This window comes from Juglans regia, chromosome 8 (assembly GCF_001411555.2).
Source record: "Juglans regia cultivar Chandler chromosome 8, Walnut 2.0, whole genome shotgun sequence".
Lineage (NCBI taxonomy): Eukaryota > Viridiplantae > Streptophyta > Magnoliopsida > Fagales > Juglandaceae > Juglans > Juglans regia.
In genome coordinates this window covers 3,039,565-3,055,404 of record NC_049908.1, presented here as the reverse complement: position 1 = coordinate 3,055,404, position 15,840 = coordinate 3,039,565, and the positions used below count along the sequence as shown (strand labels likewise).

The following is a 15,840-nucleotide window of genomic DNA, read 5'->3' as shown; positions in this document are numbered from 1 at the left end:
GAAAAATAAATTTATAAATTAATATAATTTAATGTGTTACGTTATTTTTAATATAAAATAGATATAATATATTATATAAAATTATATGAGTTTGTAAATTTATTTTTATGAAATCTTATGTGGTTATAGCACTTGTCAATTCTCAATTAAGTTATTCCACTAACAAAACTGAAGATGTCGACAAGCAACTATTGATATAAAAGGTAATAAAGAATATGGAGTGGCCACACAAATAGTAAAAACATATAAAATGAGATTAAATAATAGAATAAGTGGGCAAAAAAATCTTAGTGCGTATGGGCTCGCAGAAGGAAAGGTGTTTTGGTCTTAGAAGGAGTAAAAGTTTGGGTTTATAATTATCTTCGGTTGGGTCCAACTTTACTTGTAGTAATGGGTCTTGAGAATGGGCAGGTTAGAATAAAGTGGATATGATATGGAGCTGGGAGGGTTTAGGCTTTACTCAATAGGGCTAATAGTATGAACATAGCTAGCTCCAAACAAAAACAAAAAAAAAAAAATAGTATGAACATAGCTTGTTTACACGGAGAGGACGAATTTATAAATAATTATTTTATTTTTAAATTGGTGTATAAAATATATTTAATAAAATACTTACATGATATTATTTAATTTGAAAGATAAATTTTAAATTTTAAATCTTACAAATAAAATTATATTATTTAAATAATGAAGAAGTTCTAAACACATTGATTTGAGAATAAAATATTTATTAGTGCCTAAATTGAGTAAAAGAGGGCCTAAGAATGATTCTTTACACTACAGGTATGCAATTAGTGCAAGGATGAAATATGATAAGCAACTTGTTGTTGATCATCTGTTTGTTAATTTGTACCATTGGTTATGTAAGACTTACAACAACATTAATCTTAAGAAGGGGGCTCTGGATAGGAGTGCCCTTGTCCTGCCCCTCGTGGGCGGATGCAGGGAGAGGAACTGGCCCCCACGACTGTCTGCCCCACCTTGCCCAAAATTGAAGAACAATAACAAATCTATAGATCTATCCCTAAAATCCACAAATCTTTCGTCCAACAACAAATTCAAGAAATTAAGAAGTACAAATAGTCAAACACAATGACATGGCAAAAAATAAAATAAAATCCCAACCACAACCCACGGCAAGACCATAGTGTGACCGTGGGTATAAGCAAAAGAATTACGGCCACGCTTCAAGAACGAGAATAAAAATTGAAAATAGAAAAATGAGGAGGAGGACATGAACGGCAGACTCGCGAAGGGAGATAAACAAGAAGGGAGAGGAGAGGAGAGGAGTTAAGAATTGTGCAGAGAGAGAGAGAGAGAGAGAGAGAGAGAGAGGGTTTTTATTTTTTGATTTATTTACTAATTCGTAAGTATAAAATGATGTCTTTTTATAAATTACAAATTTGTTTATATATATTTATATGTATTTGGATTGTGTAGGCCTGCGTCGAGCTTGGACCCTTTCCCTTGGTAGCCAAAAGCATGGTTGGGCGGGGTGGTGGGTGGCGGAGCCCAGCCATCCACCCTTATCCCTGGACCCTTGCCCCAAAGAATGATAAGCCAAGAGCAATATTTATTTGAGAAAAGTTAGCAATTAATCAAAAGAATTAGACGGTGTAACGCGGCGATGGGAGTTTTCTCTTCTCGCAAGTGTTGATGGCAATTCTCCCATGTGCGCCACCCAAAAAAAACAAGTTCATCAATCCTCATTAGAAATGTAGAAAGATTATTTTAAAAAAGGAAGAAAATTTTTTCCTCCTAATCCTATTGGGTATGTGGAGCCTAGTTTATTCTTGTGGCGGCCCGATTTGATAACCCGACCTGACAAAGGACTCTTCGTGGCTTTTTGGTGGAGTTTCAATGAGGTTTCGATCGTGGAGTCGACCTGGTTTGCGACTCGAGAAATGATAGACAAAAAGTTCGTTTGACGTTCATGCTATAGGTCGCTTGAGTGAAGTTTAGGTAAAGAGTTCACTCGACACTCGCTTGAGCAAACATAAGAAAAAGAGTTCGCTTGACATCTCGCGCGAACGAATAACTTGATAATTGAAAAATTAAGATTTTCGCTGTGTAACCATATATATATGTTTGTTATGATCAATACTATGACCAGTTTTGAGCATTGTATTTTGTTCCAAAGTGTATCTTGTTATTTCTTAATATAATAAAATCTTCTGCAATTTCATAGTGTAATGACCCGACCCAAGAATTCTAAGATTGGAATATTGATAATTTTTATTGGACCTAAATTTTATTTAATGGGTCATATCGGATAAGCCTACGAGCAATAAATTATTGATATTGATTATGAGTTTTAATTAGGCTCAATAACTAGGTTAAATTTCATTTACTATTTATTGAACGATTTAGACTCATTTTAAATTTAAAGATTAGTCATTAGGAATTTATTTCAAGTTAAAATCATTACTGATTGAAGTCTCTTATGCAGTCTTAGTCACTGTCAATCCTACATTGAATGAACTACTAAATTATATTTTTAAATTCAATCTCTCTTCTTAGATGATCACAACTGAGTGTTTAGCATATTAGTGTCACTACATATATTAACCAATTCCATCCCAAACTTGTTGACACCTTCTCCCAAAAATCTCTATAAATATTTCTATTTTGTGTGTTATTTTTTAAAAAAATGATAAACCTTCATGAGTGCAGCGGCTAGGGGTGGGAAAAAACTCCACCCACTATGATTCTGTCCTAAATCTGACAAGACTCCAACTCCGATGGAGTTGGAGTTTTCAGAAATAGGAGTAAAACTCGGAGTTACTCAGAGTCAAAGTCAGAATCTAGAGTCCATGTCGGTTCCGAACTTCAACATTTAGACTTAATATATTTAATATTGTAACATAAATAATAGGTAGTTGAGTAGCCAAATGGTGCAACATCGAGTTTTGCCAATTGATTGACCCGCATTCGAGCCCTCATGTTCGAGATGGTGTATTTTGCAAACTTTGTTTTAGAAACCCTCAAAAGTTCAAAACAACGTTGTTTCCGCCTCTTATATATTTATCTCTTCGGGACCAAAACCCTAAGTCGTTTCTCTCATCCTCCTCCGTTTTCTTAGAATTGAAAGTCTCTCTCTTTTCTCTCTTGCTGTCGTTTCCGTCATTTCTCTCTTCCTCATTTGTTTACTTAGAACTTCTCTTTTGTCTCTTGTCCTCTCACTCAACAACTTTCTTCGTCCTTATTTTCTCTTTGTGCTTGTCTTCCTCTATTGCAATCCAAAATCTTAGGATGTGAAAATCCTCTGTGAATCATTTTGTTAAAATTTCTATTAATTGTTATTAAAAAAATGGGAAAAAATTTGCGTTTTCTCATAAATGTTTGTTATTTTCTATTTTTTTTTAATAAATTTTGTTGTTGTTTTGTTCTGTTATAAAAAAAAAGGAAACATATTTGTTATTTGTTGTTTTGTTATAATTTTTGTGAAATGTTCTTTCTTAGGAGATTTTGAAATTAAGTTGCAAGAGAGAAAACAAGTTGTAAATTGTGAAATGTTTTTTGTTGGGATTTTCTCAGGGTTTTTTTTTTTTTTTTTTCATTAAACTTTGATAAGAGCTCTGACCCCCGACTCCGACTCTGACAACTCCTATCGGAGTCGGATTCCACTCTGATTTGAAGTTTGAGCCCAAATTGGTCTTCGACTTTGGTCGGAGTTGGAGGCCGAAGTTGGGCTTTTTGACTCCTTTGGAGTCGGAGCCCAGCCCTAGCAATGGCCGAACCCAAGATACCCAGTCCAGCACTGTGTGTGTCCCACGTTCACCATGCCAATAGCCGACTGCCTCATTACTCTCACAACATCCCTCACATTTTCTCTCTCCTTCTAGTTCACGTGATCAATTTCATGCCTGAAATATTGGATTAATGCTATGAGGTATGTAGCCTGATCATAAATTAAGATTAATATACGTTAGCTAATTATATATTTTATTATTAAAACTAGTTTTTTGGAAGCCAATATTTATGCACCACGCATGTTATAATATTTGCAAGTATGTCATTTATCATATTTCATTTCGTATATTATAGTTATGTATGTATTATGCATCTCATGCATTTCACGTTATACAAGAAATATAAATTTTCATACGATCAAGTGTAAGTTAAGCTCATAACAGTTAACCAGATGACCATTCAGATGTATGGTACCAATGCCGTTTCAGGATGGACGTGCAAGTCACGGACTCAAGCGTGGTCCACCATAATATGCCTGAATACTATCAGCGGCAATCTTTGAGGACAAGGGACGTGGGGCCGATGCACAACCTCGCATACATAGTTAAATGTATTAGTCACTCAGATCAGTCAGATAAATCAGATAAATCAGTTAATTTAGATAAACCAGTGCATAGCATAAACATCAATATGATTAGTCATAATTTTAAGTTCAACATAAAATATTTTATGAAAATCTGATGTTAAGTAGGTTTACGTTATGATGAGTTTCTATTTTAGTTTTTTTTTTAATGTTTTTAAACCACCCCATATCATAATATTTATGAAAGTATAGCTGCAGAACGGGACTTAGTCCTGGTAGGCATGACAGTATCCTATATCATGTACAGAGATTTTAGTTATGATTAATTTTATGGAACAAGCTTTGAGGAATTTTAAATAAATGCTTCCACACACTCTTTCTTATGATGATCTTGGTATTTTAATAAAAAATGATTTTATTTATAAGAAAAGCTTTATACTTGACGCTTCATTTAAAATAAATGAAAATATTTTTAAGTTACGTTCAATGGTAGCACTTCAATTTTTTGGAGAATTTCTAAAAGACATGTACTTACATGTAGACAAAGACATGTTACGTTTATTTCAAAAAAAAAAAGACATGTTACGTACCGAACCATGCATGTAAATTTTTGTATCAATCGATTTATTTCTTATTATATATTTTATTATACTAATGTTCTAGCTGTAGTTGTTTTTCACAACAAATCGATGATCTGTAGACATCACAATTTGTTCTCCTAATCCCTGGCATATATTATATGGAGAAATGATACTAGTAATTGTGAGTGTGTAAGTGTCGTGCAGTCATTTTGAAAAAAAATAAATAAATATAGAACTCACATGAAAAAAAATTAATATTTTATAAATGAATTCTACTCTTTTTTAAAATAACTACACGATATTTACATATTTCATGACTACATATAACATAACTCTATTATATGTAGGGTCACAAAAAAGGTCCATGAGAGTCATGCATATATAAAACACTACTGATCTAGTCTGTACCCAATTAACGCAATAATGCCAATGGGATTCACACAGTACTCCTCCTTTATTCGATCCCACGTAAACTTTGCTGGGGGGATCAGATCGCTAGAATTTCTCCATTTAACGCTCTGTACGTACTGTCCAAACGCAATAATGGGTTTCACACATTCCTTTATTCCTACGTTAACTTTGCTGGTAGATTCGAATTCATGTGGTGCTGGAGATCATGATAAGGATCACGGGGTGTTTACCCATAATAATTTGCTCCAGTATTTATATGCATGCAAGCAAAACCAGCTGATCAAGAGAAAAAGGAGATCGATCGGAGCCGGCTAGCTAGCTAGCTACTGATGTTAAACTAACATGCAGCGCTGTAATTGTACCCTTTGACCTAAATAAACTGATAATGATGAATATTAATCATGATACCGTTCTTACCTAAGAGTTTTTTTGTTTTTCATAAAATAAAAAAGGGAATGTGCAAGAACAAGAACATGAGACAAAGTAGTACTAACAACGTATATGAAAGCCAGGTTGACTAAAAACAAATGACCTGCATGCAAATGGTAATTAATGATCGAGGAAGAGACAAGGATGGAGGAGCATCCGAAAGTCCCAAAATCCCAACGAGGGAAGCGTTTCGTTGCTGGAGGCCACATTAAATTTTAGTAAGAGAGGATCAGCTACCATCTGTGATCTTCTTGTCATTTACTTAACCCCTGCGTTGCTTCCTTTTTTAACATAACATTCAGTACTTCCACGCCGCACACTCAATTTACTTTTTATTTTTTCTTATGTCTTCTTCTTGGCTCCCTGCCAACCATCTAGGTTATTCGTCTTCATCATTCCTGTCTGTACCTGATCCCCCACCTTCACCCTAACGCATTCTCTCTCTCTCTCTCTCTTTCAGCACCCCTCATCATTTACCTCTCAATTGCCTCAGCATATCTTCTACATATCTCATTCTCTCTCAAAATACCGGCCTGGCTACACTTACTTTGCTATTAAGTGCTTGCCAACTGAGAAAACTCTCTCCGAATTATAGTACTTCCTCTACCGGCAAATGGGTTTGCAAATGGGTTTCGAAACTTTAGAAGAAATCCGGCCGGTTACGCCGATACGAACAATTTCAATAACTCGAAGCTTCAACCATGCTATGGAATTGTCCAGCCCGGATGAAAGCAAAGATCAGCTCTTAGATGATGAAGAGTGTCACACACCCAAGACTTCAGATCAGGCCTTGAAGTCTCCCTCGGTATGCCCACCGGCTCCCAAGAAACCTCGGACGGCAAAGAGAAAACTGATCAGGCCGCCTCCGAAAAGGTTTTTACAAGTTCCCCAAGATCTTGCTTCGGTATTTATGGCACTCAACAAGCCTTCCAAGAAGATCAGAGCCAGTTAAAAGGCAGCGCTCCTGTACGTGGTATATGTAGTTGTTACCATTATCCGATCTATTTGTTGCTAGCTAAGCTTTAAAGGACAGAAGGAGTAGTACTACTGTAAAAATGCATGGAAATTGGTAAATGAATTAGTTGAAGTTACTATCGTTATCTAGATTTGTTTTTAATTATGAAACTTCGGATCCACTCAAAGTACTTCCATTTTCTTTTAGATCCTCACTGGTTGGGCTGGGTAGAAAGATCTCTTCTCCATTTCTTTGAAACCTAACCATACATGATATGAAGCTCAATGATGTGGGAATTGCAAAGAAGCGCAAGATCTAGAGTGCCTTTCTGCATCTAATCCTTCTTTCCCATCTCTTTTCTATAGGTTCAACCTTTTAAACTTCTAACGATTCTTTCATGCGAACGTTCCATTAATTATTTTCTTTGATCTTCTGCTCCTCTTGGAGAAGCTGTACACTGAGAGAGAGATTCTGGAAACGACCGAAATTCTGGCTAGCTAGAGGCTAGTTCAGAGATGATGAGCGAATCGATCGATATTAGTCAGCAATATTTCGGTTTTGAGTTTCGGACATATATATCGGCCTGATTCTTGTATGGAGCTCTACGTAGAGGTTATATATAGGTTGGGGGGACCTGGGGATCGAAGCTAATTCGTCCATGGCCTACACTCTGACATTCAAAATCTTGTCAGCCTTGGCCTATACTAATAGTTCCCAGAAAATTTAACTCTAGTAATACGTAAGGAAATCACATTTCTTTAATTTGCTTTGTTAGATATCTATTAATTTCCTAGTAATGCCACTCATTTACACGCCAAATGTATATGCAGATCAGTATATATATATATATATATATATATATATATATATATATGTAGTAACTTGCATGTATGGTTCGAAGATTTTTCTAAAAATTTCTGAATTTTTTTAAAAATAGTTTGAGATCATTTTCTGAAGTGGTCTGTATAAAACGTTTGAATTGCATGGGAAAGCTTTCTGTTTTATTTGTATGGTGGTGATATCCATTGAAGTGATCCTTCGGAGAGAGAAGTTAGAACTAGTTTTTCTGAGTTTTTTTTTTTTTCCTTAAAAGTCGTTTTAATTTCATGTTATTTCTTAAATCATAAAATTCCATTCAAAATGATTATATGAAAATTAATTTCGAGAAATGATTTTTTTTTATTGTGTAAAAAAGTGTTTAGTTTAATTAACATTTTTTTTTTCTTTTTGTAAAAGAGAAAAGAAAAGAGAAGAGAAGAGATTTGAATCCGCACCATTCGTGACAGAGAATGCTTAAATACGCAAAAAGGCCGATTTCTGTCCTATCGTTGGCATTTGGCAATTCGCCAATTCCCCAGAAACGAAGGATGATTTTGATCCATAATATAATGTGATACAATTCTTTTAAAAGAAAGATATGAGGGCAAAGGTTTATTACACTGAATAGGTCGGAAATGAGAACATATTTTACATGTGTTGCCAAGAGAACAAACTGAAGTATAGTTGCAGAGAAAAGAAAATGAATCTTTGAAACGCCACGGGGGAAAATAACACAGGAGTGCTGGATTTCGAAGTCGGTGACTATTCATCACTATTGTATCTGCAACTATACTAGAGCTGAACGCTCTATCTTGGCACACATTTGTGCAGTCTTGAGCATACAAACCGGTTTGGAATATCAGTCTCAAAAATGGTAGAGCAAGCCTCCGGGATCAAGATTCGTACAGCCGACTCGACTAGTACTTCAGGTGACGCGAATTAGAAGTACCACCATGATAAAACTGCATGTCATCACAAAGATCACAAGCCATGTGAAGCATGTAGTCTTAGAAGTCAAAGAGTATATCTCCATTGCCCGTGCATTAGCACGACCAGTGCTTGCCAAGCTATGCTCAACAGCCTTCTCTGTAGAATCAAGTATCTGCACTCAAACATAATCAACTTATGAGATTGCTTGATCCTCAGTCTAACACCAGAACATGAAAAAGAAGAAAGTAAAAGCTCTTTACCAATACTAAAAACCAGTCATTACAGTTCAAGTTATTGGTTAGATTCCATCCCCACATCCTCCAAGTTATGTAGGGTCAGATTCTTTTAGAATTCTTTTTCTACAATTAATATACTTATGAAACTACCCATCTCATGTGTTTCAACTATAAGATGCAAGACCTCTCCATAAATCGTGGGTACTTACTTTTTCAGTGTTTTCCATTGACCGGCTTATCATTAGACTACTCTCCTTGAGTTGTTGTGCCAGCCCAACCATTTCATCAATGAAGTCCTCTTGAAGCTTTCTGTGGCAAGATAGAAAAGGTAACAAAGATTTAAAGCAGCACAATGTGCGGAGAAGTTATTACTGACGACAGATCTTTTTTGAGTCTTTGATGCATAACCCAGTGTTTACAGTCATTTTAGGAAAGCTGAACAAGAAAACCATAATTTTCAGTCCGGGAATAATAGATTGCAGGGAGCTATTGTAAATTGGAGACAAGATCCATTAGCTTAATGACCTACACACTTACAGCACTCACTAGGCACAAAAGGGCAAGCCACCTCACTAGTGTCTCGACTGAAGCACCTAGGTGAACTCAGATTTCCTTAGACATTACTGATTTAAACAATGATGTAAGCACATTGCTTTTATGGACAGTGCTCAAGAAATACTCCAGGCAATGGCTTTTTATGTTTGGAAATATACGAAATTTCATAACAAAAGAAATTTACAAGCTTCTTTTTTTTTTTTTTTAAAGTAAATTTACAAGCTTTTTTTATAGGTAACCAAGAAGTTTTATTACCAAGGTAAATAGGCATAGCCTAAGTGCATAGGATGTATACAAGAGAGTAATACCTAACTAGGATTTACAACCAAAAGAAATTTAAAAGCTTACCTGTGCTTTTTTATATGTGCTTGTGAGGAAGCATCCAGTTTGACAGGCGCTGATGAATGATCCTCAGCATTGTCATGAACTCTATCTTCAGAATTCGATCCAGGCCTGGTCAATGATCCAAACTGCCCAAAGATTAACATCATAACATAGAAAAGAGCCAAAAGCTAATCAAATCATGTTGATTCCAAATTTCCAACTACCACAGATTCACATACACGGATCTTTTTCTTAGTCCAGGAGTAGGGAGAAGATGATTTTCTACTCCTGTTCTAGAAGGGCTCTCATGTGTGCTTGTCTTTGCAAGGGTTCCTCAGATACTTGCATATCAGGCTGAGCAGCCTGCAAAAGTGTAGTCAAGCGGGAACAACATTTGGAAGGGATACAAACTATATCAGAGAGAGGCAGAAGTCAATAACCTCCATGCCAAATTATACTAACCAGAGCCACCATTTCACTCCAGTGAAAGAAATGAATAGCAGCAAACACAATAAAGTACTTGGTTCAGGGCCCACTAGGTTCATATGAATTTCAAGCTTAAAGCTTGTTTACCATATAAACTCCAACCAAAATGTTTGGAACTCCCTATTCATTAGCATTTTAATTCATGGCAACTTATTCTAGCAAAAAGAAGTAATGGATTCTCTGGCTACTCAATGCCCGTCTACTTTAGTATTAAGACTTTCCTTACACTAATTAGCAAAAAAAGTCTTTCAAAATATTGAATCAACCAAAACGCCTACCACTTTCATCACTACAAACCCCTCATGCAGGCTTTCCTCACCAAAGTAGTTCCGGTTTTCCTCCCCGATTTAATGATATCACCACGCGAAGTATTTTAGGTGTCTTTAGTCTTTAGCTATTGCAGGAAAACAACAAAAATAGAAGCAATTTATTTTCTTGTTATTAGTCATAGCACTATCAGATTTACAAACTCAATCTGTTGTTAAAAAAATTTAGTCTTAAGAAGTCATAAGCAAGGTTTCATTCGAACTTACAACAAATAAATTTTTGTTTTTTGGAAAAAGTAAAAACAGTAACCTCTTTAATATTATGTACCTATGGAAACTTTATGTTGGCTTGCTAATTAATATGCACGCACCAATGGGGCAGTTAATTTGGAAGCAATCAGTTTGATCTTCTCTGAATACTCATTCACCTTGGCCTTTGAAACCCTGTACAAACAGCACAAATACAACACCTGAATCAGCCATTTGAAATAATCAAGAGTGAAGATAAATATCATTTTAAAGTCAGTCAATTATGAAACAATTTTTGCCAAATGCCAGTGTCTGCCTTGGATCTAGGAAAACTAAATGAAGACTCAACTAACCATTACATAGCATTTTCTATTAAATAAATCTTTGTAGTAAGCATCTTTCCAAAGCAAGAACGGTCAACAAATTTATCATTGCAAGTCTAAAGAGCAACCATAGGCATAAAATCCATACAAGATTTGGAAAAGTATGGGTTTGCTCCCCAGTGGTCACCAGTTTGAGTCCCCTTAGGGCCACTGGAAGTTTACCTGGTCATTAATTTCAGGGCCTCATGGGATTAGTCGAGGTGTGCGAAAGTTGGCCCGGACACCCACGGTTAAAAAAAAAAAAAAAAGATTTGGAAAAGTAGAGAGAGAGAGAGAGAGAGAATCTTTCAGCTATGATTCATTATATATGTACTGTGCCGGAAAAGCGATTGGAAAACAATGTTCAAATCTTTTCCAAACTTCAAAATCCTTAAGGAAACATAACAGATCAACTGCAGGTTCTTGGTGGGAAGGGGCACGCAAATTAGGTTTTGGCACGATATATGGTGAGGGGATGTTGCTTTGAAAACCGCTTTCCCCTCTCTGTATAGGATTGCGTTTGATCAGGGCTCATCAGTGGCTGATAATATGTGCAGAACCGTCGATTCCATTCATTGGTCTATGAGATTCACCAGAGCTGTCCAGGATTGGGAGGTGGGAGCCATTACTGATTTCTACAGAATCTTATATGTGTTGAAGATTAGGGCAGGAGGGGAGGATAGCTTACTCTGGTCATGCACAGGGAACAAGAAATTTTCTGTTCGTTCATACTACAAGGCCTTGGTGAACCATGCCCCTAATGCTTTCCCGTGGAAGAGCATTTGGAAGAGTAATGCTCCTCTCAAGGTTGCTTTCTTTGCTTGGTTGGTCTCCCATGGTAAAATCTTAACAATCGACAAATTAAGAAAACATGGACTTTACATAATGGATTGGTGCTACATGTGCAAACGCAACGGCAAATCAGCGGATCACCTTCTTCTTCATTGCGAAGCAGTTAAGGTATTGTGGGATATAATCTTCTTGAGGCTCGGTATCGTATGGGTCATGCCTAAGAGGGTGATAGATCTTTTGTCTTGTTGGCGAGGGATTAGGGGGCAATCACCAAATTGCTGTTGTATGGAAGATGGTACCCTTATGTTTAATGTGGTGCACGTGGAACGAAAGAAATGGTCGCTGCTTTGAGGATAAGGAACGCTCTCCGGACAGTTTTAGGGATTTCTTCTTTCATACTTTGTTGCTTTGGGCCTCTTCTATTGTATGGGATGGAACAAGCCTTAATGTTTTGTACGCTACTATCAGTAGCACATAGTTTGTAATTAGGCACTTTCCTGTATACTCGGGCTTTGTCTCTTTACGTGGTTCAGTAAAACTTCTTTTTACCTATCAAAAAAAAAAAAGTTAAAAGCTAGTATAGTTCTCAAAAACTAAGGATTGGGGAAACCGTACGTTATCTTCGCATTCCAAGAACCATTGGCCTCAGTAGTCTTGTCTATGACCCATGACACTTTTAGATATTCCATACAAGTCACTGACATAGTACTCCATAGTAAAAAAGACCTAATGCACAAATTTGACTCATTGGATGGGCCAGCAAGGGTCTACATTTTTTTTTTTCCATTGGACAAGTCCAGACCAAAATCTGTCCATGTCAAGGCATATTTCAGGCAATACATATCTCATATCTCCCAATAAGAGAAAGAAAACATGATTCTAGAGTAGTTCATTCCAAAACAAACATTTTAGTTTTGTACCCTAGTCTAAGCATCAAGGTAGTCAAGTCCCTCAAGGCAGTTGAAACCCTAGATCACATGCAGTAGTACTTCATGCTAAAAAGGTACTCACCCTGGTGAAACTGGAGACCTGTATAGTATTGGTTGACAGCATCTAATGATATCTCATAAATTATATTGGCATATTTGAGTCATTAAATTTATCCCGCACCAAATAGAAAATCCATTCTCTAATGGTCTAGGGTAAGAATGGAGCATAAACACATACTAAGAAAGAAAAACCATGTAGACAGACGTATCTTTAGAAGGACTTAGACATTTTGATCACCTTTAACCAAACTCAAGAGTTAGCTAGTGAAATAGGCAGAAGTCATAGAGACACTATAAATGAATAGTTATACTAGTAAAGCAAAACCAGGAAGGAACTAAGAGCAGAATCAAAGAAAAAAAAAGGGAAATAAATGAGTATACCGACCTAGGTAAGCCTTCAGGAGTAGTCTCTTCAGCTACTTGTTCCACTTGTTCTCGTAATGTTGCAACATACTGCAAATTCACATGATTCATGTGATCATAAAAGGTATTTCACTAAAATTAGAACACCTAGATATAAAATCAAGAAAAAAATTTAAGAGCCCAAAGAAGAAGAAATAGCCAAAGTAAATATCACTTCAGAGAACTTTAGACATACGTGTACAAGTTTTGCCAGGTTTTGTTGATGAGGTGCAGCTGCAAGCAACCTCCTCAAGTTCACTTCTGTTTTACTGATTCCCATCACAAAATCCTAGAGCGTTGAACAAACATGGAAGCACTTAAGTAGATAGATGAGTATGGCTATTCAACAATAAATGAAACTCAAATCGCAAAATAGTTTAGCAATTCAAGTGACCACAACTTCATGTTTTTGAAATGATAAAATTCCCACTTTACCAGTAAGACAGAAAACAAACCCAAAACTAACCAAGCAATGTAGTGACCATACGTCCATTACGATCTGTTAACTAGAGCATAATATCAAAAGAATCTGAATACTCTCTGTAAGAGTAAGAGAAAATCAAGATTTCAATTGCTGGAAATAAAACCTCTGTGAGGCGCTGTCTCAAACATATAACAGGTCTCCGGAAAACAAGAAAGCATACAATTTAGATTTGTTTTACGAATTGATGTTGTCTCTTTTGCCACAAATGCAATGTCCAAGATGGTAGATTTACTCGCAAAGTTGTCTCTTTTGCTACAAATGCACGATCCAAGATGGCCGATTTACTCGCAAAATCATATGCAGAAATTATATATAAAAAACAGTGTAACTTCAAAGATCGTCGATTTTTCCTTTTCCTTTCTTTTTCAATGGAAAGAATCTAGACTTCCAGCAACTCAAAAACATTCCTTAAAAAAAACTCACCTGACAAAATTCAGAATTCAGAGAAGGATATAGAGAGCGAAAACAATAGACTCGGTACAAATTCGCTGTCAATTCCACTGAGAGAGAGCGCCACGCCGCATTAATTTGGAACCAGATTCAGTTCGGCTTTATACCTTTTCTCCCTTATCACACATTAATTTATTATTATTATTATTATTATTATTTATAAATAAAGTTTAAGATAATTAATTTTAGGGAAAGGTTTGACCGTTTGAAAGAAAAATTATCCATTCTGATAAAATAGATTTAATAACGTTAATTTATAAATTTATTTTTATAATAATATATAAGACAGTACTTTCCACGTATTTAGCGCTCTCGCTTTCCACAGATGCCTACTCAGAACACTCTATCCTAATCGGATTTTGGATCGCTTAAAAAATAGAGAGAGTTTTTTAGGATAAATCTATGAGAATAAACTATTAAGCACGCGGCGGTCAGGAAGTTAGGCAACACGCGCCCGAACTCCGCACACCGTAAGCGGTAGAGGTAATCTAGTGTGAAAGTGATTCGAAGAGTTTGCGTAGCTCCTCAAACGTTCAAGACTCGTCAACAACCTACTAGAAAGGTAAAAGAAAACTCTCTTTTTCCCTTTGTTAAGTCTTCTACTTTGAAGGTTGAATTTCTTCTCCTAGCTAACTTTGATTGTTATCTGAAGTTTTCGGATCAAAATCAAATAGGTTGCAGTCTTGCAGAGATATCAAGAGGCAGACAGAGAAACAGAGAGACTGTGTGGAAGAAGAAGAAGAAGAAGAAGAAGCGGAAGAAAATGGCGTACGTGGACCACGCGTTCTCGATAACGGACGAGGACATAATGATGGAGACCTCTTACACGGTGAACAACCGGCCTCCCATCAAGGAGATCGCTCTCGCCATCTCCCTTCTCATCTTCGGTACCCTCGGCATCATCGTCGGTTTCCTCATGGCCTTCAACCACGTCGGCGGCGACCGTGCTCACGGTTATTTTTTCCTTATTTTTTCTCTTCCTATGTTAATCCTAACCTCTTCTTATTCTTCTTCTTCTTTTAATCTTTTTCTTGAATTCCCGTGTTCTACTATTGTTTTTAAAAAATCATCGAATGTGCCTGATCTAAGGGCTAGGGTTTTCAAATTTTCTGGATGAAATAGCGTTTTAGATTCTGTTTCTTCATTTAATTTCTTGGTAGCCAAACAGATCCCAAAGCGAAGTAATTCCTTTTTTGTGGAATTTCTTCTACAATCTTTGATTTGTTGGGCTGCTGAGAGATTAGGAGATAGTAGTACTGGAAAAAAACCAACAGAGCTTTGTCAGGGTTAGGGTTTTCTGTTTATGGCTTTCGGTTCTAATATTGATTATGTTTTGATGATGAATGATTAGGGCTCTTCTTTGCAATACTGGGTTCGATCTTGTTCATTCCGGGGTTTTACTATACAAGAATTGCGTACTATGCATATAAGGGATACAAGGGCTTCTCTTTCTCCAACATACCTGCTGTATAATGCACGATTGGCTGGAAGTTCATGCTCGCCTTCTACTCCTGTACAGATCTTTCCTCAAGATGTAACTTTTAATGAATTTTGTGTATTAGCTGAAAATAGTTCTGAACAAGGTAATATTCTTGGAGTTTCTTGTTGCAATGTAGTTTATTTGCATTTTGCAATCCTTGTGACGGTCTTGTGACCTGTGAAATTCATGATTTTGTCCTGTTTTGTATTTGTATCTGCTGTTGTCTTTTTGATATAGTGGCATAAGCACACTTGTTGCTTGCAATTTTTCTTTTATATGGTTGCTTATTGAAATATGCAGGAAGGGGAAATATAGATTATTTTCTGGTTTAGTTTTACCTGTGTTTGCTAGCCGTGTAGCAGAT

At 36.3% G+C, this 15,840-nt stretch overlaps 1 protein-coding gene and 1 pseudogene across 3 annotated transcripts; one reads left to right on the top strand and one right to left on the bottom strand.

The window, feature by feature from the left end:
- Positions 1-8,283: 8,283 nt before the first annotated feature.
- Positions 8,284-14,054, bottom strand: LOC109021394 (annotated as a pseudogene).
- A 374-nt stretch (positions 14,055-14,428) lies between these two features.
- Positions 14,429-15,751, top strand: LOC109008180 (transmembrane protein 230-like). Of its 3 annotated transcripts, none has more exons than XM_035693350.1 (3): positions 14,429-14,558; positions 14,649-14,949; positions 15,348-15,705. In XM_035693350.1, the coding sequence occupies exons 2-3, from the start codon at positions 14,760-14,762 to the stop codon at positions 15,467-15,469; spliced, it is 312 nt and encodes a 103-aa protein (XP_035549243.1). In that variant the 5' UTR covers positions 14,429-14,558; positions 14,649-14,759; the 3' UTR covers positions 15,470-15,705. The 3 variants fall into 3 exon arrangements, with proteins under 3 accessions (XP_035549243.1, XP_035549245.1, XP_035549244.1); XM_035693352.1 differs by having other exon boundaries at positions 14,449-14,558; positions 14,671-14,949; XM_035693351.1 differs by lacking the exon at positions 14,429-14,558 and having other exon boundaries at positions 14,559-14,949; positions 15,348-15,751.
- Positions 15,752-15,840: the final 89 nt, after the last annotated feature.

Coding starts and splice junctions, on each gene's coding strand:
- LOC109008180 (XM_035693351.1), top strand. CDS start 14,760: ATGGCGTACGTGGACCACGCGTTCTCGATAACGGACGAGGACATAATG. Junction 14,950..15,347: donor CGGCGGCGACCGTGCTCACG/GTTATTTTTTCC, acceptor ATGAATGATTAG/GGCTCTTCTTTGCAATACTG.